Source organism: Sinohyriopsis cumingii, unplaced genomic scaffold (assembly GCF_028554795.1).
Source record: "Sinohyriopsis cumingii isolate HCF-2022 unplaced genomic scaffold, ASM2855479v2 utg000160l, whole genome shotgun sequence".
Classification (NCBI taxonomy): domain Eukaryota; kingdom Metazoa; phylum Mollusca; class Bivalvia; order Unionida; family Unionidae; genus Sinohyriopsis; species Sinohyriopsis cumingii.
In genome coordinates, this window is record NW_028315873.1 from 8,553,956 (window position 1) to 8,577,044 (window position 23,089).

At 36.1% G+C, this 23,089-nt stretch overlaps 1 protein-coding gene across 1 annotated transcript; it reads right to left on the reverse strand.

Annotated features, from left to right (window-relative positions):
• Positions 1 to 588: 588 nt before the first annotated feature.
• On the reverse strand, positions 589 to 22,031 carry LOC149774734 (uncharacterized). The gene is made up of 5 exons (XM_089944994.1): positions 21,727 to 22,031; positions 13,515 to 13,685; positions 12,004 to 12,264; positions 6,854 to 7,113; positions 589 to 1,599 (listed from the first exon to the last, which is right to left on the reverse strand). The coding sequence occupies exons 1-5, from the start codon at positions 22,029 to 22,031 to the stop codon at positions 938 to 940; spliced, it is 1,659 nt and encodes a 552-aa protein (XP_089801120.1). The 3' UTR covers positions 589 to 937.
• Between the last annotated feature and the right edge of the window lie 1,058 nt (positions 22,032 to 23,089).

Consider the following 23,089-nt stretch of genomic DNA (forward strand, 5'->3'; position numbering starts at 1 on the left):
CATTATATTCTCTTTTCTTTCTGCCAACATTCTTTCTAAACTGTTTTGCATGTTGTATTTATTGTTATTTTGGCACAACAAAGACACATAAATGTGCAGGCATGAAATTGTCCACAGACGTAAACGTAGTACTTATTCTTCCGCAATCAAGCTACATTCTCTACAAAGTTTATATCTAGTATTCCCACTATTTCTTTGGTGGCATTTTTCCACCTCTCTTTATTGCCGGAGTAAACTTTTAAGAGCACGATATTAAAGTGCGTGAGCAAAAGTAGCAAAAGACATCGAAAGTTCTGGAATTTGAATTTATCAGTGATCACTGTAATTACAGTAATTTACATTATTCATTGTAATTACAGTAATTTATCAGTGATCACTATAATTAAACTACTCGATCAGCTCTTAAATATCACTATCATCAAAGGACACGAAAGTATGAAAGAGTGGCCCAGCGACAAGCAGTTGCAGCGAAGATATGTACTGGTGGTTTTGTGCATTGAATTTATTGTCTGATAATTCTGCTTTGTTGGTGGAGAATAAAAATCACGCTGATTATTTGAATGTAACTAGTGGTTCAAAAGCCACAAATAATTAGGGACTGTGTTTATTCTTGTCTTTATTCTTCTTTAAAATCTACCATTAATATGCATTAATTCGATATTCATCAAAAGACTATTCATCAAAAGACTATTCATCAAAAGACTATTCATCGCTACTGAAAGGTGTATTAACAACATGGACATCGTTTAATTATGAAGTGACCGTGTTGGCCTAAGTGGCATTTCTTTGAAAATGTTCTTGACGCGACTCTAGATTCCGTGTCTTTTCTTGTTGTTTTTTTTTTTTTTTTTTCGTATGTGACGTAGGACCTTTTCCTTGAAGCTATAGTGTTGTGATTGCTCTAACTTCCAGATCGTTATTGAATGATGAATGTTATCTACCATATCAGAGTTACTACCAACATTAATACTGTAAAATACGCATGCGCGATGCAGGTAGCCATATAGTTCGAACTCGAAATATTTGTGACGACTGCTTTCCTTCTGGTGAAAACTGGAGGATTCTGTGATTCGAAACTTGGAATTTCCAGAGTATTGATTACATCGCTTGAAATACTTTTGTCTACAAACCTGAATGTCGTGAAATCCTTTACATTCTTCAAAAGTCCCGTTCCTTCCGCGTAAAAGACGTCCTTTGTTTTCTTGGCAAACAACAAGAAACTAGCATAACCATAGGTCGCCATTAATTGATTGCCCTCACCAATATAGATTTTGATATCTCCGTAGGCTTCGTTGCTATACACACCCACATACGAGTCATTAGCTCGGAAGGGTTGAATATTTTTGTCAATGGGTGTTTTCTGCGTTGAAGGTTTATTCTCAAACCAAGGTTCTGGAAATGTACAGATGGTGGATTCATTCAACCATGGTTCTTCGTTTAAGTAAAGATCACTGATGTAGTTGTGGAGATTAGAGCGGAATATATAGCTAGGATCGTCCCCGGTCATGGCAGTGAAGATGCCCAGCTTCTGGTTAGGGTAAAGCGTCAGCATTGCACGGTACCCATTGGTGGATCCGGTGTGTGTCAGTAATGGATAACCTGAAAGAAAATTATTGTTGAAAATGTTGCGGAAAATGATACATTAGAAAGGAAAGCTTGCTTAAACTTTGGTCCAATTCCAGAAAACTAAATAGGCGTTAACTCTCTAGCTCTTGCTCGTAAAAATAACACATTATATACTCTTGTTAATTCTCATTAATCGGAACAGATTATGATCATCCACTTCTTGTGTCTGTTCACATAATAAAATAGCAAGATAGGTGTCAGTCAATATAACACATCAAGTCTTTCGCAGTGAAGTGGTAACCGTGCACGTGAAAAGCGTTCTTCATATGAAGAAGTAATTTTCTCTGCCTACAACTCCTTCACCGTCAATCATAAATACGGTCCTGACATGGTTGTTAAATACGGTCCTGACACGGTTGTTAAATACGGTCCTGACATGGTTGATAAATACGGTCCTGACATGGTTGGTAAATACAATCAACTTTAATCTGAATAATAAATACTGTCTCAAACCAAAGGGGTTTCTTTACCGAGAGATTTCAACTCTGCCTTGAATCCCTCTAGAAGACATATGTTTCCCCTGATTCCAAAGACTTTTATACATCTACTGTTGCAAACTGGAAACACCAAGGGGCCCGATCTATAAATAAGTTTACTGTAATTAATAAATGACGACAAATTTCACAGCATCCAAATTACCTGTCAACCTCACAACTGCAAAGTTTCTCCTCGTCAAATTTCTGTAACGTACAGTCAGTATTTCACCCTGTGAAAAATATACAACTCAACCCCTTAATTAGAGGGAACTATTTTGCTACGCCTCCTTGAGCCAGTCGAGTCATCATTTTAAGCAACATTTCACCTGTAACTCGATACAATATTTACCACCATAGAAGCAATAAATGACGATGGAACAGTCCCTTCTCGTTTATTCCATTGTGCAGTGTACCAGTCCCCAATCATAAGTACTGTACATGAAGTCACACAATCAAAATTTGCACAATTAGATTTTAATAGGGATTACTCATCTCCAAGGACACTCGTGCGGCTCTGACCTGAATTCACCAAACGTAAACAAAGGCATAATGAAAACTTATTAACACTTCACTCCGTGACGTCTGCTCCTAGTAATTGGTTAATTATTCGGTGTGACGAATATCTCCCCAACACCTACTTCCCATACTCAAAATAAGTATCACAAAAATTTCAGAAATCCTTAAAAAATGGAGAGTAATAAACAAATGCGCATACTCCAAATTTATTACAACACGGTCCTAAAATGGTTGATAAATACGGTCCTGACGTGATTAATAAATACGGTCCTAAAGTGGTTGATAAATACATTGGACTTTAACTTAAGTAAAACATACAGTCCTGAAATAGTTGATTAGTACAACCAATGGAGAGCATTTCGTTTTCCTTCAGAAGAAATTAGTACAGTACAATTCATAAAACTAGTTATTTCTACAACTCTTTGCCGTTTTTTTCCCAAGTTATTTGTAAATTATTGATATTGATATTCAATATTAAATGTAAATAAGATACAAAAAACGAACGCGTTGTATATTGGAAACGGGGTTTTGATATATCAGATAAAATTACATTTTGAAATCTAATAGCAATCCATGATGATTCTTGCTTTTGAAGAAAAGACGTTTTTTTAAAAAAAAATAATAAAAGCTCCCATATATAACTACATTCAAACAATTAAAGTCAATCTTTTACATCGCCACTGAACAAATATTTGATGTCATTTAATTTCCAGTTTTTTTCCACGCCCAAAATGTAATAATAAGAGAGATAAATTAGTACGAGCAACTCGAAGGCTGTGGCGGGAGCAACCACAGTTAGAGATTTCACAAAGAGTGAACTCCAGAATAATCCTCAAAGCTACATAAAGCAAGAAAAGGTGTGTTCTGAATAAATTCCTTGTCTTGAATGTGCTGATGTACAAATAGCACTGAATCTGCTGAAGTGCCAACAGTCTTCATGTATCATTGCCCATAACTCGTTTCAATGATTTCACAATAAGACCAACATGGATTTAGTCCAAAATGTCAAATGAGCACTGTGCAATTCCAATTAAAAATTTCTTAAAAATTATTCCTCTCAAATTTAATATAAACACAACATTAAATATATCTGCAGACCGACATTAAAACATGAATACTGAAAAATATGGATGATAACAATTCTCTGTATATATATATATATATATATATATATATATATATATATATATATATATATATATATATATATATAACTCTATTACGAATCTATGTCGCAATAATTCATCCATGTGATTTATTTCACGATAATTGACAATAATTCACAATGACTGAGACCCCTCCGGTGGCCTAGTGGTTAGAGCGTCAGTCTCAGGTGCGGGAGGTCGTGGGTTCGATCCATTATGAACCCTCCAGAAGGAAACTTCCCATTACTTAAAGTTGTTTTATCTAGAAAATGCTGATTGTGACCAGTGATCAGGTAGAGGACATTATAATCTTGTTTTTCTACAAAATAATTATTGGTGCTGTAAGATCGTTGCAGAATCAGTTGTATTATTGTTGTGTCCATAAATTCTTTTGGGCTGGAATTTATTTATTCAAATTATTTAATTCAAGTAATTTTTCCCTGGAAATGCAAAGTGCTCTTTAAAAATAATATTTATACTGAAATTTCAAATCAGGATATGTTCGTGGATTGTATTATTGCGATCTAAGAAAAGAATGTTGACACGTCACCACTATAAGGGTCACCACAGGCACATAAATACCGTCAGCATTGGATTTTTTTTTTTTTTTTTTTTTTTTTTTTAATTTCCCCCAAGGTTTATTCAGAACTTTAATAATTAGGATTTGTATCTGTAATTCAAGGATTATTTGAAATTTAATTCGCAATATTGTAAGTTCGTTTCTTTACATGTTCGGGGGCCCCGAGTGGCCGAGTGGTCTAAAGCGCTCTCCGTTACTGATCACTGCCATCTCACCTCTGTCTGCGTGGGTTTGAGTCTCGGATTCGTCTGATGTGGGTATGTGAGAAAGCTTGTCAGTAGCTTCTCGTGGGTCGGTGGTTCTTTCCGGGGTTTTCCCGGGTTCTTCCTCCACCATAAATACTGGCCGCCACGTATGCTGAAAATGGCGTTAAACCCTACAACAACAACAACAACAACTTTACATGTTCACTTTGTATTTTAGGGAAATAAATTATTTGGCGAATTTTACAAACCTTTTTGCTTCTCACTCCTTTCTATTACTTATTTTAAGACCATCTAGTCTTCATAATATGCAAAGCTTCCTAATATAAAAGATTTCTGAAACAAATATCCATACTAAGTACTTGTAGTTGCTGTTGTTGTTGTTGTAGGGTTTAACGCCATTTTTCAGCACACGATAGGCTATACATGGCGGCCAGTATTAATGGTGGAGGAAGAACCCGGGAAAAACCTCCGGAAAGAACCACTGCTAAGTACTTGTAAAATGATTCAATCATTACCTCTGTATGACCATATTAGCAAGTTTCGTTACGATTGACATAGCCACCTCTGCGAAATACAGTCACTTATTTTATATTTTCACTTTTAATTCCCACATAAGTAATATGTATGTGGTCTATCGAGCAACAGTCTGCATGCAACAGTAAAAATTGTTCGAACGCTTTTTTTCGTCAGCGAAGAAGGGTTTCCGATCATCAAAAATAAAGTAAATAGAAAAGACGATAGGACTCAACCGTAGCTACTCGACTTTAAAGCACTATCATACAAAAAATATCTATCATTTTAAAAGCTTTATCATAGCATATAAAAACCGCAAACAATTCAAGCCTATGATTATTTAATTCACTGACTGGACTATGGTACAGAAAAAAATACCTCCCCATCCTATTGAAAGCTTTATCAAGAAAGACTTCAAGCAAATCAAATTATTTTAATTATTCACTGGCTAGATATTGGAAAAGAAAAATACCTCTCGACCCATGTTTCTTTTCGTAAGAGATTTATATGCTTTTCTATCGAATTTATAATCTTCAAATGATTGAAATGTACATTTTGTAAATAATTTAGAGCATGCGCTGTTTGTATATTCCTCTCCATTCAAGAGATTCAGCTGTGCCTTACAATCTTAACTGTCTTAGATATCTTATGGCTTTGCTTTTAGCGGCTATAGAATCCCTCTGGAACCAAGACTGACCTTAAGAAAATGTTCTTCGAAATGTCATAGCAAGGCTTTGCTATCTGTCGACTGTTCCAAAGGGTTTGGTGCATCATGGTAAATACCAGCGATTTTGTTTTATGCATCCATTGAGTATATTATAGTTGATATAATTTATATTCGCATCCATGTTTCCAGATAATATATCCTTGCGATTTTGAATAAAAGATAGCTCTCCTTCTTTGCTCCTTGTATTTATCTACTGCATTACACCCAGCCTTTTAAAGCTTATTGTTCTAATAGAGTCAAGGGAAATTACAATGGGCATAAATTACAAATAATCATCTATATCAATAGACGATATATTTTTAAAAAATACATATATCAGCTAAAGCATAATATATTGCTAAGGTCGACTTGCCATGGATACACTTAAATTTCCTTGTCATGGATACACTTACATTTCCTTGCCATGGATACACTTAACTTTTCTTGTCATGGATACACTTAAATTTCCTTGCCATGGATACACTTAACTTTTCTTTCCATGGATACACTTAAATTTCCCTATGCATTTATTTATCTGATTCAAGTTCACCATTAGTGATCCTTAACCCAGTCATCAGTCATAGTTATAGAAGTTTTTTTCCTTAGTGATTTATCTCCCTTTACGTGTTGATTAGCCAACCATACAAGTCTTCGTCTTTTCTATGAACACTATCATAGTTAATCAGGATTACTTCCCGTATAAGCATTCAGTCACCAACAAATGCCATCTTGCTGTCAGCATACTTCTAATTTAGGAAAGCAATTTCATGTTCTTCAAGAATGTATACATTTTCCTCACCGTGAACAAACGTATTATGGTAAGATATAGATGAAACAAAAGAATTAAGTTCATAATTAAACAATTATTTTAGATTATTACTTCTATAGATATATTGAATTCTTGAGGAGGGATTCACAAGTAAAAGTCTTAAAAACAAGACTTAATTATCATCATCATCATCATCAAAACTATGTCACGTATTCTAACTTACTTGTTATAGGTTCAGCCAAAAATCTTATGATAAAACTCAAGTTCAAAATTGTTTATGATTTTCTGGACATACATTTTTTTTACTGCATTTTACCTCGATAATATCCTATTTTCCAGCCGAATCCATAGTTGTCTTCACTTAAGGTGACGGGGGCGGTGGGGCGGGTCAAATATGAACTGATTGTGGAGGGTGGCACAGGTTGTTGCTTCTTGTGGGCCTCGCCCAATACCCCCTCCCTTAGCACCCAGTCTCCTTCCGTATTCCGTCCGTCAGAAAGGTGAAACATCATCCACTTCGCCATGTCCAGGGCGTTACTTAGCACGCATCCAGACCCACACAACAGTCCCCATAGCCTGCAACAAGAGAGAGGGAATGATACTGTGCAGTCATGGTACACACTGTGTGTGTGTGTGTGTGTGTGTGTGTGTGTGTGTGTGCAAAAGGGGCCAAACGGGGACATTGGTGAGAATACACACCAAAACTACTGGGGACATACCTATAAAAGCGATGTCCCTTTTTGTATATGGGACAGAGATAGATTGTGACGTCCTTACTTAGTGATAAAATCCTTGCAATACAAGTACCTGAATGTCCCCAGTTGGTCGGTTTTTCTTCTTCTTCTTCACATCGAACCATATACAAAAATATACACGTGCCACTCGATTCAAAACATCACGTGTTTAAGTCGAAAAACCTAGTCCCCGTTTACTCAGTAGATTTCTCATGCGCCTGCGCCGTTGCCTTCTCGCACACTTTGCTACCCAAATGCTTTTTGCAGATGGTCTTCTGGCGCACTTTGCTAGCCAATTACTTATAGCAGATCGCCTCGAGAAGATCTAACAAAGCAGAAATGTTAGGATGATAGATAAGCAATATTCTATTTAACACAGTGGAAGATTGGTAATGTGCTATTAGTCTATAGCTCACCGATAATAGCAAACTTTTGTCAAATTAGAAAAGATTGGAAAAGAATAGAAGCTGAATAGGCGATTCTGGAAATATAATGAACACTGCTCTTTTCAAAGAAATCGAAAACAGCTTTGCTGATATTCTCCAGAAAATTACGATAGGCAAGAGACTAGCCATTAAATTTTGCTTGTACATTTTATCTTTATGTTGACTGTTACCCATCAGCGTTTCGCAAGAAATGCATCGCAAAATTAGAATGCATGAAATTTAGTGAAAATGCGGTTGGAGACAAAACCATTAATAAACAATATTGTTTTTGCCTAATTATAACACTGTGTGTTATGATTTGAACTTTCATGAAGATATAGTAGCAAAGGTCATTTGGTAGTTTTGCATGCAGTTTAAATATTTGTCTCCATTAAATTTAATACTACGATTAATAACACTACTACTTCTAATCATCATCACCTTAACTATCGTCATCATCACCATAACTATCGTCATCATCACCATAACTATCGTCATCATCACTATAACTATCATCATCACCATAACTATCGTCATCATCACCGTAACTATCGTCATCATCACATAACTATCGTCATCATCACCATAACTATCGTCATCATCACTATAACTATCATCATCACCATAACTATCGTCATCATCACCATAACTATCGTCATCATCACCATAACTGTCAACAGCATCACCATAACTATCGTCATCGTCACCATAACTATCATCATCATCGTTGAAAAAGAGCATAACAATGCATTCTCTGCAGACTAGTGAAGTAAATACTAATGATAACAGTTCTTTTCCTCTACGTTACAGCGTGAAAGGTATATATGACAAGAAGATCTTAAACATATTTGCTTTTGTCAAACTTGTACACGGTACATGCAGCAACATAACACATAAAACAGCTTCTTCAATAGACACGCATACAGTATCACAAATACATTGATATTATGAGTATTATTGATTCTTAACTTAAATCGTCAAATATTAGCTTTCTTTGTCATACCTTTCTTTCTATATCTTTCATTTCACCATTTGTTTCTAATTCCGTTTAGTCAGTACTTTTCTTATATTCTACAAAATAATGGATCGCCCGTTGTTCATTGTCAGTCATCCGTCTATCCGTCTCTAACACTTGTTTGTTATCAATATTCTCCTCAACTTTTAGGAGGATTGCCTTGAACGTTTGCACGCATTCATCCTATGATCATGTAGGTCCTATTTGAAAATGGTGCTGTTCAGACTTTCGCTTTAGGCTCCACGGATGCCATCTTAACAATACTTTTATAGCGACCCCTTCTGAATGCCGTCGTACATCCAATATGGCATCTACGAGACCTGTCATCAGGATCATATTGTCAATTATTGCCCTAAATGAATGATCATTACGGCATCGCGGTTTTCGCACACACACACACAAAAATTCAAATCGTGTCTACATTGATCGCAATGAATATGGTGCCAATTTGACATCCAATACATTCACCACATCAGATAATTTGATAATCTTGTCATCAAAGAAGAATCTCAGACGTGGTTTCAACATTCGACAGTATAAAGGAAAAATGTGTCCTTTATCTAGAATTTCAGGAAATTGTATTTACCAAGTAGAATGTCCGTCCCACCGATGACCTCTTTATCTTAATTTCATTCGTTTGCTTTCTTTCTAGCTATTTTGTTTTTATTCTTTATAAGAAACCCAGTGAGGAACAGCACACCGATATGAAACATTTGACTACAATATAAACATTTATCTTTCAAAATTTTAATCAGCGTTGTTCTACAAGTACGTAATAATGCAATCCTAATGCAAAGTTAATTTTAACAGTATAAACTGTATAAGCTCTCTCTCTCTCTCTCTCGCATAAACTATAAATCCTCCGTCTCTCTCGTGATAGTATGAACTACATAAATTCTCTCTCTCTCTCTCTCTCTCTCTCTCTCTCTCTCTCTCTCACACACACACACACACACATTAAAATGCCTAACAAACTTTGTATCCTCAACTCGGAGGTATCGGTTTATAATGGATACATGTTTTGATCAGCCGAAAACTGTGCTGATAAACTTGACATGTTTGTAATACCAGGGACTGAAGCAGCTATCTAAGTGTGAGTAGACTGAACTTGTCTTGTCACATAACTACGTAAGTCTGTGTTAAGGATTTTTAACGTAGATTTTTTTTTAAAATTTCAGTCATATCGCTACTATATCTGCAATGTGGCAGTTTAGAGTGATGTCTAACACTGGGGCATCATGTAGTCCTACATGTAAGACATAGCACATTTTGATTTTGTTTAGGTGCTATGTCTTATTATCCAAATAACGGCATTGTATAGAGTATTCCGATGTCGTTGACATCGGAATGAGTTATCAAAGTTTCATGAACATCTCACACACTTGGCAGCCTATATCGACAATTTTCCACTAATTTATTTGTAATTAATATACTTACTGTGCGGTCTTTATCCTGGTGGAATGAAAATATGACACTAGCAAACGGATGCATTTTCACGTTCCGTTGATATTCAGTTGAATTTGTTGCAATGCGACAGTAGTCGAGGTATGCCGAAGTAAGTTCAAGTAGGTTCATGTCGGGGACCTGTTTCTTGAACGAAACGAACCGTTGCTTACAGTTCCAACAGGAATAATATATTTTTTATTCGTTTCGTTAAAAATAATATTTCAACTTTTATCCGATTTCGGCATTCTCGGCTTTCATCGCTTTCCAGCCAACTGAAATGTAGGCCAAAGAAACTTAAAAAAGGGTCCATTTCGTTTGTGTGAATTTGAATTTATTAGAGAAAAGGCATCATAGTAAGTAAAGTCTGACTAAAACATTATAACTTTACTTTGTAAAGCGTCGTTATTTTAGTTGTCAATTGTGTGATATATTCCTGAACATTTCATTTTCGTAACGATGTTAGTCGACATCAAAACACACTACACAGCGCCGTTAGTTAGGCTGTAAGACCCTGACGCTCAAAACATAAATATCAGAGTCAGGTCTTAAAGGTAGGACTTAGGGCATCATAACGCAGACACGTAACATGATGTCCTACCCAGTCACATTATTCTGCAGACTTCGTAGCGATATGACTGAAAAATTGTTAAAGCTACGTTAAAAATCCAAATCACACATGCATACATATACACACAAGTATACATGTATACACACATATGGATATATATACACACACACGTCTAAACGTCTACGTAAGTACGTGATATAAGCATGAACTTTGAAGAGATACTTCAATATATAGCTCTTCTTGCGAAATGTACGCGAACCCGATCGTCCTTTTCAATGGTAGCGAGAAGAAAATCTGGGGCCACATTGGCGTGTGGCGGTCTGGATAATTTACACGTTACTGGTCGTTTTTTTTAGTTTCAAAGACTGAAAAGCGTATCCGCTTTTGATTAGTCTATTCTCTCGCGTAGGCTTCTTTTCATCCCTTTTATGTTTCATTCAAATACATAAAGAGATGCGGAAGAGGTGGGGTTTGGTGGGGGTATGGCCGGTGGGGGGAGGGGGGCTTTCCACAATAAGCACATTAACTTCTATTTATTTTTAAGTTTACAAATCACTCCCGTACAAGACATTCGACTTTTTAAAATCTTCATCTTGGCTTATATTAGGCCGATAAATTAGCATTTCACCCATGATGATACTGATTTTCTGGTGAAGGGCTGATATCATCTATTCATTAAAAACTGCAATTATCTGCATGCAAATTTGGCTGCACACATCGGTGTACATATTATACACTTACCGGTATTTCTCGTGGCTGTGCAGCTATTGTCGGTTAAGCGGTTCTATTAGTGACACGTATATTATATTTCCTGAGCAAATCATATGTTTATTGTCTTGTAAATCAACCTGGAATAGCAAAGCCATCAGTCCTATGACCATTTTGAATTTCGCGCTTGATATGGCTGTTACCAATTACCGGTATGTGTCTAAAGTGTACGCGGGTTTGTTCCGGAATCATTTGCATGCAGCAAAATTGCACATATTAATGAACAGGTGACGTCAGACCCACAACATCGTCCGTCAGTATCAACACAGATTTGTGGGGTTGATTTATCGGACTAGGCATATATTTGTGAATATGTATAATATTAGTACATACACCAGAAGCAAAGAATTAGAAATGGTAGTAGTAATAGTAGTCGTAGTAGTAGTAGTATCATTAACATGGGTATGGCAATATATTATATCGTGAATGATATTATTGCAACAAAGAGGAAGAGAGAAGAGGGAGGAAGCAGAAAGAGAAATTAAGTAACATGGAAAATATTCTGGAAACCTTGAAACTTCATTGGGCACTTCAAAGAGTTGTCCATCTTTGTCAAAATAACCCACGGCGATGTCAACTTTCTTCCATTCGACAGTCGTGACAAAATTGGATGACGTCATTCCGAGAGGCTGGAATAATTCTGTCGTGACCATATCCTCCCATTTCCGGCCGCCAAGCCTTTCCGTGATGTAAGTGATCAGTCCGTACATCAGGTTGTTGTAATAGAAACTGGTACGGAACCCACCAGCGGGTTTTAAATACTTCAGTCGCCTGAAACGACAAATGAAAAACAGGACCGTCTTAAATATTGGTCCATCAATGAATAGAACAGTGGTAAAGTTATCGTTTACTGCCTTTCCGGTCACAGGTTCAACTCACGGTTGCAGCATGTGCAAATGGCACTTTTGCTGACTATCCATGGTCGGCGGTTTGATCTTCCTCGATTATCGTTTTCAGTCACCCCATTAAGCTGAAGACCAATTCAAGCTAAATTAGAATATACAGGATTAAGTAGTTATATTTTTTGTAAATAAATCACCGTTTTAATCCTAAATATTCGACCCTCTAAGGATAGTTCCTGTGGGAGATCGATGTTGAATTATTTTTTCCCTTTATCTGACGTCATTTATTTAAATGATAAAACTCCAATCTTTTATCTCACTACATGGGCATCTAGGTCCATGTCACTGTTTGAATTATAGGTACTCGCTACGAGCATTGGATTAGCATAAGTAATCCTACGCTCATCCTAAATTGATATAGATCCACTGAGAAAAATCTGCAATATTCATACAAACATTATTGTAAATAGCGGGTTGCATGATTCAAAATTAGGGAGAGCAGATTGTGTAAGAGATTCTAAGCGACAAATAAGTGTGACACTAGTAATTATTACAAAACATATCCAACTTATCTAAAGCAGGAATGAAGGTCTTAATTACCTTTAATTCATTATCATATTGGATTCTTTATAAATAAACATGTTGTCTCTCTCTCTCTCTCTAACTCCCTTCATATGTATATGTGTTATTGGTGCCAGTGGCGGTATATATATATATATATATATATATATATATATATATATATATATATATATATAAGGTGCATTATTTCAACTGCAATCGTACAGATTCTATATTACATTCCCTATAGGACGGAAAAGTAAAAGCCGAACAACCTCACCCCATACACTTTATCCTTTTATACCCTTTCGCCCACCCTTTGCATATGCAGAAAGATGAAGCTGGAAGTCCCATGATTTCAGCATGACGTGTGTTTCCAGAAAGAGTCATAATTTTAACTACATATGCCAAATATTTTGCATCACTGCCTGAATTATAGTATTGTTCTAAAACTGTAAATATTCCATCACAATAGATTTCTCAAAATTTCTGAAATATTTCGAAATCAACAAAAATGGTCAACCAAAATATTGTTCTTTCAATTTAAACTTTGCATTCATGATTTAGGTTTGTTGATTCTTTGCTATACTACCCAAATAATGTGTTTGTCTTTTTTACCCAGCAAGATTTTCTCTGGTCAGCAAATCATCCAGCCTGATATTGTTGTTGCTAGGGATGCCCAATCGGTGTGCCAACAGGTCTTCGAGTGTAGCGTACTGGCTTCGAAGTTTATCATAAAACAAGTCATCCTTCTCCAAAACGTAAGACACTTTACTAGACAGGGAAAACCTGTAGAATGGTAATAATATCAGTGGTGGTAGCGGTGGTGGTTGTAATGGAAGTAGAAGTGGTGGAGATTTGATTGGATGTGGTGGTGGTTGTAATGGAAGTAGAAGTGGTGGAGATTTGATTGGATGTGGTGGTGGTTGTAATGGAAGTAGAAGTGGTGGAGATTTGATTGGATGTGGTGGTGGTTGTAATGGAAGTAGAAGTGGTGGAGATTTGATTGGATGTGGTGGTGGTTGTAATGGAAGTAGAAGTGGTGGAGATTTGATTGGACGTGGTGGTGGTTGTAATGGAAGTAGAAGTGGTGGAGATTTGATTGGATGTGGTGGTGCTAGTAGTAGTAGAAGTGGTGGTATTGGTAGCAGTAATAAGAGTAATAGTGATGTATTGTGGTTGTTGTTGTATTGATCCAAGCCACAATAATATCAGTGGTAGTAGTAGCGCTAGTGGGGGTAATAGTATTACTAATAACAGTGGTAATAGTAGTAGTAGTGCTAGTGGCGGTAATGGTATTAATAATAGCAATGATAGTGGCAGTATTAGTGGCGGTAATAATATTTTTAATAGCAGTGCTATCAGCAGTACTAGTGACGGTAATAGTATTATTAATAACAGTAGTAGTAGTGTTATTCGTGCCAGTGGCGGTAAATGTATTTTAATAGCAGTATTACGAATATTTGATTTAATTTACATTTGATTTAATTTAATTTTTTGTAAGTTTTAAAAATTTATTTTTAATTTCATATTATGTCAAAATAATGTAGTTCTGTTTACTAGGAACTTTATATTTTCTTCAGAAAATAGTTTGACCTTGACTCTTTAGTTGTAAACACCTAAAGCTGACCCAGTTCACAACCTTAATTTCAGAAATAACTGAGACAAGTTAACAACTTTTTATTTTTAATCTTATTCTTAGAGTAAAATGATTAGTTTTTGTTAGGGTCATACTGGAATTTTAGACGTAAATACTTCTCGAAAAATCTGGAGAGTTGAACCTCATCCGGTAATCTGTTTTGCGTTTCAAGTTATTTTATAATCTTTGTTTACAGAGATATTTGGTGAGTCGGAGCTTCCTCTTTACACTGGAAAGTGTCTGCTGTGTCAGTTGGAGTTATCATATAATTTTTCTTCAAATTATTTGGATTCTAAAGGATAATTCTTTTTCGTGGAAATAATTGAGTATTCATACAGAATTCTTGGACAAAGACATTTATTTATTTTTAACATCGGAATTCAAACACCAAATTATTGTTGTTTGTCGATTTAAAAAGGACTACACATCTGGTCAATACTGACAACAGCATACATCATCGCCTTCCACTTTGGATTTTTCGTCGGGACTCGAACTAGAATTCATTAGAACATTTCATTATTAGGACTTTCTAAAATTTAATTCGTAAATTATTATTGGATTATCTTTGGATTTGATTCTTAAAACCGTTAAGTTATTATTTTTTCATTATTTGTAGTATTTTTCTAGAGAAATAAATTATTTGCTAAATTAATCAAAGCTTTTTTTCACTTTTTCTTTTGTTGCTGTTTATTCGAGCCTAAACACGTAACATAAGAGCAGTGCTAGTAGCAGTACTAGTGGCGGTAATAGTATTTTTAATAATATTAGTAGTTGTGTTATTAGTGTCAGTGGCGATAAAGGTATTATTAATAACAGTGCTAGCAGCAGTACTAGTGGCGGTAATAATAGTATTAATAACAGTAGCAGCTGTGTTATTAGTGCCAGTGGCGTTAAAGGTATTATTAATAACATTGCTAGCAGCAGTTCTAGTGGCGGTAATAGTAATAATAATGGCTGTGGTAGTAATAGCACTAGTAGTACTAGTGGCAGTAGTAGCATCAAAAGTAAAAATATTAATAGTAATGCTAGTGGCCTTAATATAGTATTAATACTAGCAGAGGCAGCAGTAGTGCTTGTGGTGGCTATAATATTAATAACAGTAGCAGTGGTATTGTTAAGTAGATTATGTACTCTCTGTAGCAAAATTGGAATAGACTTTATATTCACATCAACTTTGTATATGCATGTATTGTATGACTTGATACGCATGCTCAAGAATTGCCGCTCTGTAAGGTGATTTCTTACTTGTTGGAATAAAGTCGTAGAAGCAACACGCTTGTGTTTGATTCAGTGAATTTTTATTTTAGATTCAACATTAAAATAACATGCCACCAATACAATATATGGTGTCAGAACGTTTATAATATAATATTACAATTACGAGAGTGGATCTGAGTGGTATCGCACCGCCAGTCATGGACTGGGAAGCTTCAAAGTTCCCTGAGTAATGAGAAAATTTCTAACTACACGTAGAACAAATATTAAATGGACATCAGAAGGGTAAACGAGGACCGATGGGAGTGTCCTATTTTTTGTCGTGGGTAGGCAAAAAAGAACGGTATGCCATGGTGTGGAATTTTCGAGGAAGATTCTAGGAAACTGTTGATATATTTTAAGAGGTTTATTAAACGGACCATGTGCAACCTAAACTAAATCAAATATGCGCAAGATAACGTGTTTACAAGAGACTGCAAGTTCAACGATGCCGATTATATGATGCGTGACTGTATTGTCTTTGGAACGAATAGTCAGTGTTGGAGAAAACGTATAAATGAAGGGGATAAATTCACACTGGATAACCTTTTCACATGATGCAAATTTTTCAAGTATTGAGAGAGAGAGAGAGAGATTCTTCATGTGACCATATCTAGCAAATTAAAAATAAATCTCCTCTTGTTAGCCTCAGAAACTCAACTCACTTCAGACGCAGGTCTGTGATAGATATGACAATCCTGTGTTGCTCGCACAATGACCGCACTGTAATCACATGACCCACGATTACATAGTACAGTAGATAGCCCGGCAGCGTTGTAAATTAGCATCCAGACATCGCTTGATCTCGAATCAAGTAATCCTATGGCTACAGAAAAGGTCGGGATAAATCGGTCGTTTTCCATGTGCACACAGATCTATTTCAAAGGACAGGTTTATTTCCAATTGAATGAAAGTTACATCTAAAACAAAGCAGTTGTAAACCCTGTAAACCACCCACCCACCCCCCAAGACGGGTATCGGACGCTCCAAAATCAAAGCTCAAAGATGAGCATTTACCGAATGGAATAGTCCAATATTATAAAACGAATTACTGAATCAACAGAATGGGTATACTACCTTATGTTCACGCAAAAACCCCTCACCGGTAAACTGCGAGTTTGCCTTGATCCCAAATGCAACATTACCCTATGCTGATAATTGATGACGTAACGTGCACGTTCTTGGGTGTCCGCTTCAACGAGGACTAATGTGTAATAGACGTAAACTGAAGTACCATTGTTCTGTCACATCATTAATGAGTTGGGCCTGCAGTAAGCGTAAGACCCAAGTAAAGTCTAAGCCGTTGTTAAACTAAAGGCTCCTTATATAATATTTCCAAATTAGAAAATTCGGGATGGTTAACTATCTAGCTAAATTCGCTCAAAATTTAGCTGCGGTCACAAGACTTTTGCGACCGAGCACTTTATATAGTATTTATGGTACAGATCACAAACGCATATCCCATTTTCTGGAGAAACATTCTGATTAAAATCAGATTCCCACTGTCCTACGTGAAGATCCGAGAACGACCGCTTATTGGTCATAATCTTGTCACCTTTTGTATCAGCTAATCGAAATGCAGCTTCCAGAAATCTTAAAATGACTAATATCGTTCGGACTTGATGCTCTTCGTCTGATTGGCGGATAAAATTAGCAGCCTTGGTAATAACATAGGTCACCAGCATATGACCTCTAAGCGGCCGCTGTCAGATCTTCGCGTTGGAGATCTGATTTTATCAGATTGCTGGAGCAAACATCTTCGATTTGATGTCATGGAATAAATACAACCTCATCAATATCGGCCTTAAACTAATAGGATTAGAATCTGTCTTTGTTTAATTATTTCTATGTAATTTCCCTTACACCTACATTCTGTCATTTTGAATTGTATTTGAATACAATTGTCTACATAACTGAATCATTTCTATATGTATTATATTATCAACGAAATGGCGCCATAACAGTCAAAGTAGACCCTGTACATACATACATACATACATACATACATACATACATACATACATACATATTAACCGGACCGACAGATAAAATCATTTTTATCGTAATGTGTAGTGCATAAGACGCACAATTTAGAAATGTAAACTGCATAGACATCGATAATCCATATCATAAGGTGCTGGCAGATCTGAGTTAACATTGTACGCTAGCAGATCTGAGTGGACATTGTACACTGGCAAATCTGAGACGGCATTATGCACTGGCAGATCTGAACTGACACAATACGCTGGCAGATCTGAATTGACAATACGCTGGAAGATCAGAGTTGACATTATTTTCTGGTAGATCTGAAATGACATACATTGGCAGATCTGAGCTGATAGTATTCAACCTAACAAAGTGCCGTAGGAAATCCTGCAGTTTCCATTTGACAGATCTTTGTGGACATTGCTTATAGTTATGTTATCAAGTGAAACCATCATGCATGATCTACAGATTCATTATGTGCGGGATATAATGTGTATAGGCAGACCACTGACGGATGCGAGATAAACATATAGATGAATCGACTGTTCCACACTCACACAGTCCATTCGGCAACAAAAGACCTGTGCACCGCAGACAACTTTTGTACCGCGTTATAGCATGGTATTTCTAAATATACCACCGCAGAAAACTCTTGTACCGCGTTATAGCATGGTATTTCTAAATATACCACCGCAGACAACTTTTGTACCGCGTTATAGCATGGTATTTCTAAATATAACACCGCAGAAAACTTTTGTACCGCGTTACAGCATTTTATTTCTAAACATACCACGATATTTGGCACAGTATACCGGAAAGATGTATGGGACAAACAATTTAATGTTCCTTGGCAGAGGTCTGACACATTTTTAGTTTAATTTCCATCTATCAATAGATATGTCGTAGCGCTAAATCTGAGGTAAAAGAGCTAAAAAGGAATTGGTCGCAAGAGAAATGGGTTTTCTTTTCCACATTTAATTTCACACTAATGTTTCTCTTTGCTGTAAAGGCCAGCGTAATATTTGATTCGGGCTTAATTAGTTGATCTTTTGTTGTGAAAGCCGCTTTTGTTCTGGGATATAAAGTTCTTGCTTTCCAGATGGTGTTTAAATCACAATCTCCATAATTTTGCAAATGTTGTCTGTTAACGAAGTATGTTTATATGAATTGATGTCTGCTCGGTCCTTGTCTCATTTTGGTAAAGGGATGATTATTGCTTGTTTGTTTTGTTTCTTTTTTTTTGGGGGGGGGGTTCTCCCGTACTCAGACTGGTATTGACTAGATGTAAAATGGCCCGTTCCATTTTTGCTGGTAGATTTTATATATTTCCTTGCACTAAGATACGATACGAATTTTAACTAAGGTAGATTTCGCCTCTGGGGCATGTGCGACCAATTTACTCTCACAAGGTGTGATTTTTAATTCGTCGAGTTAAGAGGAATAAGAACCAATCTCCACTTGCGTTTATAAATGCACGGCATACTATTTATATATGCAAGGCATACTATTTATATATACTGGGCATACTATTTATATATGCAGGGTATACTATTTAATCGTCATGACTGATCACGGCAAGGAAGGACGGCGACAAGGGAGCCGTATACTGTCATAGCAAGGGCACCCAAAATACAGAATGTTTATGGCAATTTAAAAATGGCGTCTTTCATGTTTTAGAATAAGTGCACTAACTGACTTGCTGACTAATTAAGTTAACGTCATCTTCTCCCGTTAGGGCATGTACGACGGGTTTATGTCAGCAAAGCTGGCTGATTAATTAATCCTGGGGGAAGGAATTAGAGCAACATCCCCCAGGCATGTATGTGTTCTTAGAACACTGTTTAATTTAAGCCGTCAGTTCGTAGGATTAATAAGTCCCTAACGACCACAATGAAGGGCCGTTATGAGTGGGAATGAACCCAACACGCACTCATGTTTAGAAATGAATTTAAGTCTGCCACAGCTGAGCAGGGGTGTCAACCAATGCAGTATGTGACGTCAGCGGCGATTGGTCGCCACTATGACGTCACATCGGGACACCAAGCTTTACACGGGTGGAAATTGTTCCACATTTCCGTCCATGTACGAATGTCTGAGAGAAGCAATAGGCAAGGAAATTGGCAAGCCGGCCACGTATGTTGAGTACGTCCCAAAAGCTAGCTCGTACTTATTTCAAATCTATTTACTAATGGACGATAAAATATGTCAATAATGTTTACGCCACCTGTGCAATCAACCAAGTCCAACGAGTTAATAAATTTCCTTTTAATAATAAATGGTTTGAATTTAATGTACAAAGTGTACTGTTTATCTTCCAAATAAAATTAATACCAATCAGTTTGAGTCTGATTGGCTCAAAACAATAAGAAAAATATTTTTTTTTTAGTATCACGCATTAGAATGTTTCAATCTCGTATGCAACATTTTGACGGAGGAATCGAAATGATCAAATTAGGTTCAAAAATAGAGATATTATCTAAAGCAGTTTCCAGCCAAATGGAAACTGCAGGATTCCCTACGGCAATTTGTTAGGTAGCTCGATCTTTTCAATTTCGAGTGATCAAGATTAGTGCATTATGACCCTATCTTATAAATAATCCTTGATGACTTCGGAGAAAGCATTCCCTGAAGACGTTTTCAAGAATTACACTTTTATGATCTGACTGTGTTAGCTGCAGACCCTTTATCTGACCCAGCTGTATATCCCAAAGTGCACCAAAGTCTAAATTATAATAACCAAATCATAGCCATATATCCACGTAAAACACAGTCCATTGCAACCTTTTACGTTTTCTCTAGAATTTCCAAAAATAGAGTAAATTTTATCCTTATGAACTATTTAATTTTAAATGAAACAGTAACTACCTAACTACTCTTTTAAGCACATTATATCAACTGAGAAAGCTCCAAGTTTCACAACAGTTGGTCATTAAACTAAATGTTTGACTATTTACGGAAACTAGCTATCATTAATTTATAGTAAATCTACAAAAACAAAATCATACCACTATAATAGCTTCTTTATATCAATTACTTCGCCTGCACCGTTACCCAACGCCATTGCCACTGTTACCCAACACCATTGCCACTGTTACCTAACACCATTGCCACAGTTACCTAACACCATTTCCACTTTTACCTAATACCATTGCTCCTGCGACGCTGTAGACAATACCATACGAAAAAAGAATCACAGCACCTACATTAAACAGTAAATAAAGATGTACTCCTCTATCGCAGTCATACAGTTACTAAATTTACCAAAAGAATTAATGAAGCCAAAATGTTTAAGTATTTTTACATTCATCATCAACCTTTCGCCATGTTTCTGTCAAAAACCTTGACACTGTTTAATGTACGTCACATGAAATCAAAGAAATAGGAAAATATATTTTGAATTTTCGTTTGTTCTGTGATAAAAATACATTATTCTTTTACATTTCTACATCTGTCAGAAAACATCACATTTCACACCATCTTGTCAAACGATAACCCATAATTGGCATGAATTAGGTTATTTCTCGAGAAAAGGATATTAAAGGAAAACCCAGGGTACATACAATGGCTGTCAAACTGTTGATATACCATGAAGGGAGTTAGTATTTTCGCATTTTATCTATAAGATCAAATCTTGACTGGAAATAGAACCCTGGCTCACGAGTTAAATAGTATCCAACAGTATTTGAAACAAAAGGATTACAAGTTCATTCCTCAATCCCCATGGTAAACGATTAATGGGTACGAATAGGACAGTGTAAGGATACGAATATGAATAGAATAGCTCTATATTTCGAACTAAATAATACTATTTATGTTAATTAAAATACAAAAAGGTATTAAGTAGGAGTCTATATGTTATTTCAAAAACTTTAAAATACAATCTTTAAATACAAATGTCTTTACTAATAATATAAAACTCGTATTGTCCGCCGTATTAATCATGTTACTTACTTTTTGTTTCCATCGAGTAGTTTCATCAACAAAGTTGCTGCAAATGCCTTTGAAAGAGATGCAGTCCCAAACAATGTTCTATTTGTCACAAAAGAGGATGGATCCGAAATATTCTTCAACCCGAACCCCTCCGCAAAAACGATTTCCCCGTCCTTTACCACAGAAATGGCCAAGGCTGGATTATTATGGCAGTCAAGTCCCTTTTGAATAAATTCTTTGACCTTCTGTCGAATCTCATCTTCCCCTGCAGTTTTGGCCACATAGATTGAACACAGAATCGCCAAGAGACATGTATATAGATGCATCATGGGTAAGTCGTGGTATCAAGAAAGGACTGACTTGAATGCCGAGTATCGTCTTGTCGGCATGTGCGACCCTGTATTCCAGTCTTATAATGGAGAACATGCCGTATTTACCACAATGTACATACAGCTCGAAGCTGTTCATTTAAAAATTTCATCTGGAAATTAGGCTACTGTAGTAATTTACCTATAAGGAACCAATAAAGCCCATAAAAATATAAAAAATAATAAAATAATTTTTAAAAAAAAAAAAACATTTTGCAGCCCCACAATGCCTTCAGCGATTGATGGTACATTTGCAGGAATACGACATTGAAGTGCACCATGTTAACAGCAAGGATTTGCCTGTAAATGACTGTTTGTCAAGACGGTCATTACAAGACACATACCCTGATTTATTTCAAGGTCTTGATTTACATATACATACTATAAAACTATAAAACCACAATTTTTTGTGTACCGGACCGACGATTGGAATCGCTACAAAATGCTTTCAAACAACGATCAGCAAATGCAAACTCTAATACAGACTATAATTTGAGGATGGCTGAATCTTCGCACTGACTGCGAAATCCAGCTGTGCTCGAATTTTGGAATCACAGAGATGTCTAGAAGACGGCCTAATTGGTAGAGGTCAAAAGTTAATCGTGTTTGTATTGAAATCAACCTTGAAATAAATATAGACCATGAGATCATTGCGCCCGCCTGCCGCCATATTGTTTTCGGACAATGCATCAAGCATCCCTTAGTAACAAATAGTAATATTCACCAGATATATCCAGATAATAAAGTTGTTTTGATTTGCACTTCCCTCACAATGTAATGTTTTCATATAATTACTTGAGTGTGTACAATAATAATTTTGTACATTTTATTTTGTTGTCGTCCTTTTCTTATGTTTGCAAATTTACTATGGATAAAACTCTTGTATGAATACAGACATTTAACGGTATACCAGGAGGATTTCATTCAAAGAGGATTATGTTAAGAAAATGTAATACACACATACCAGGAGAATTTCATTCAAAGAGGATTATGTTAAGAAAATGCAATACACACAT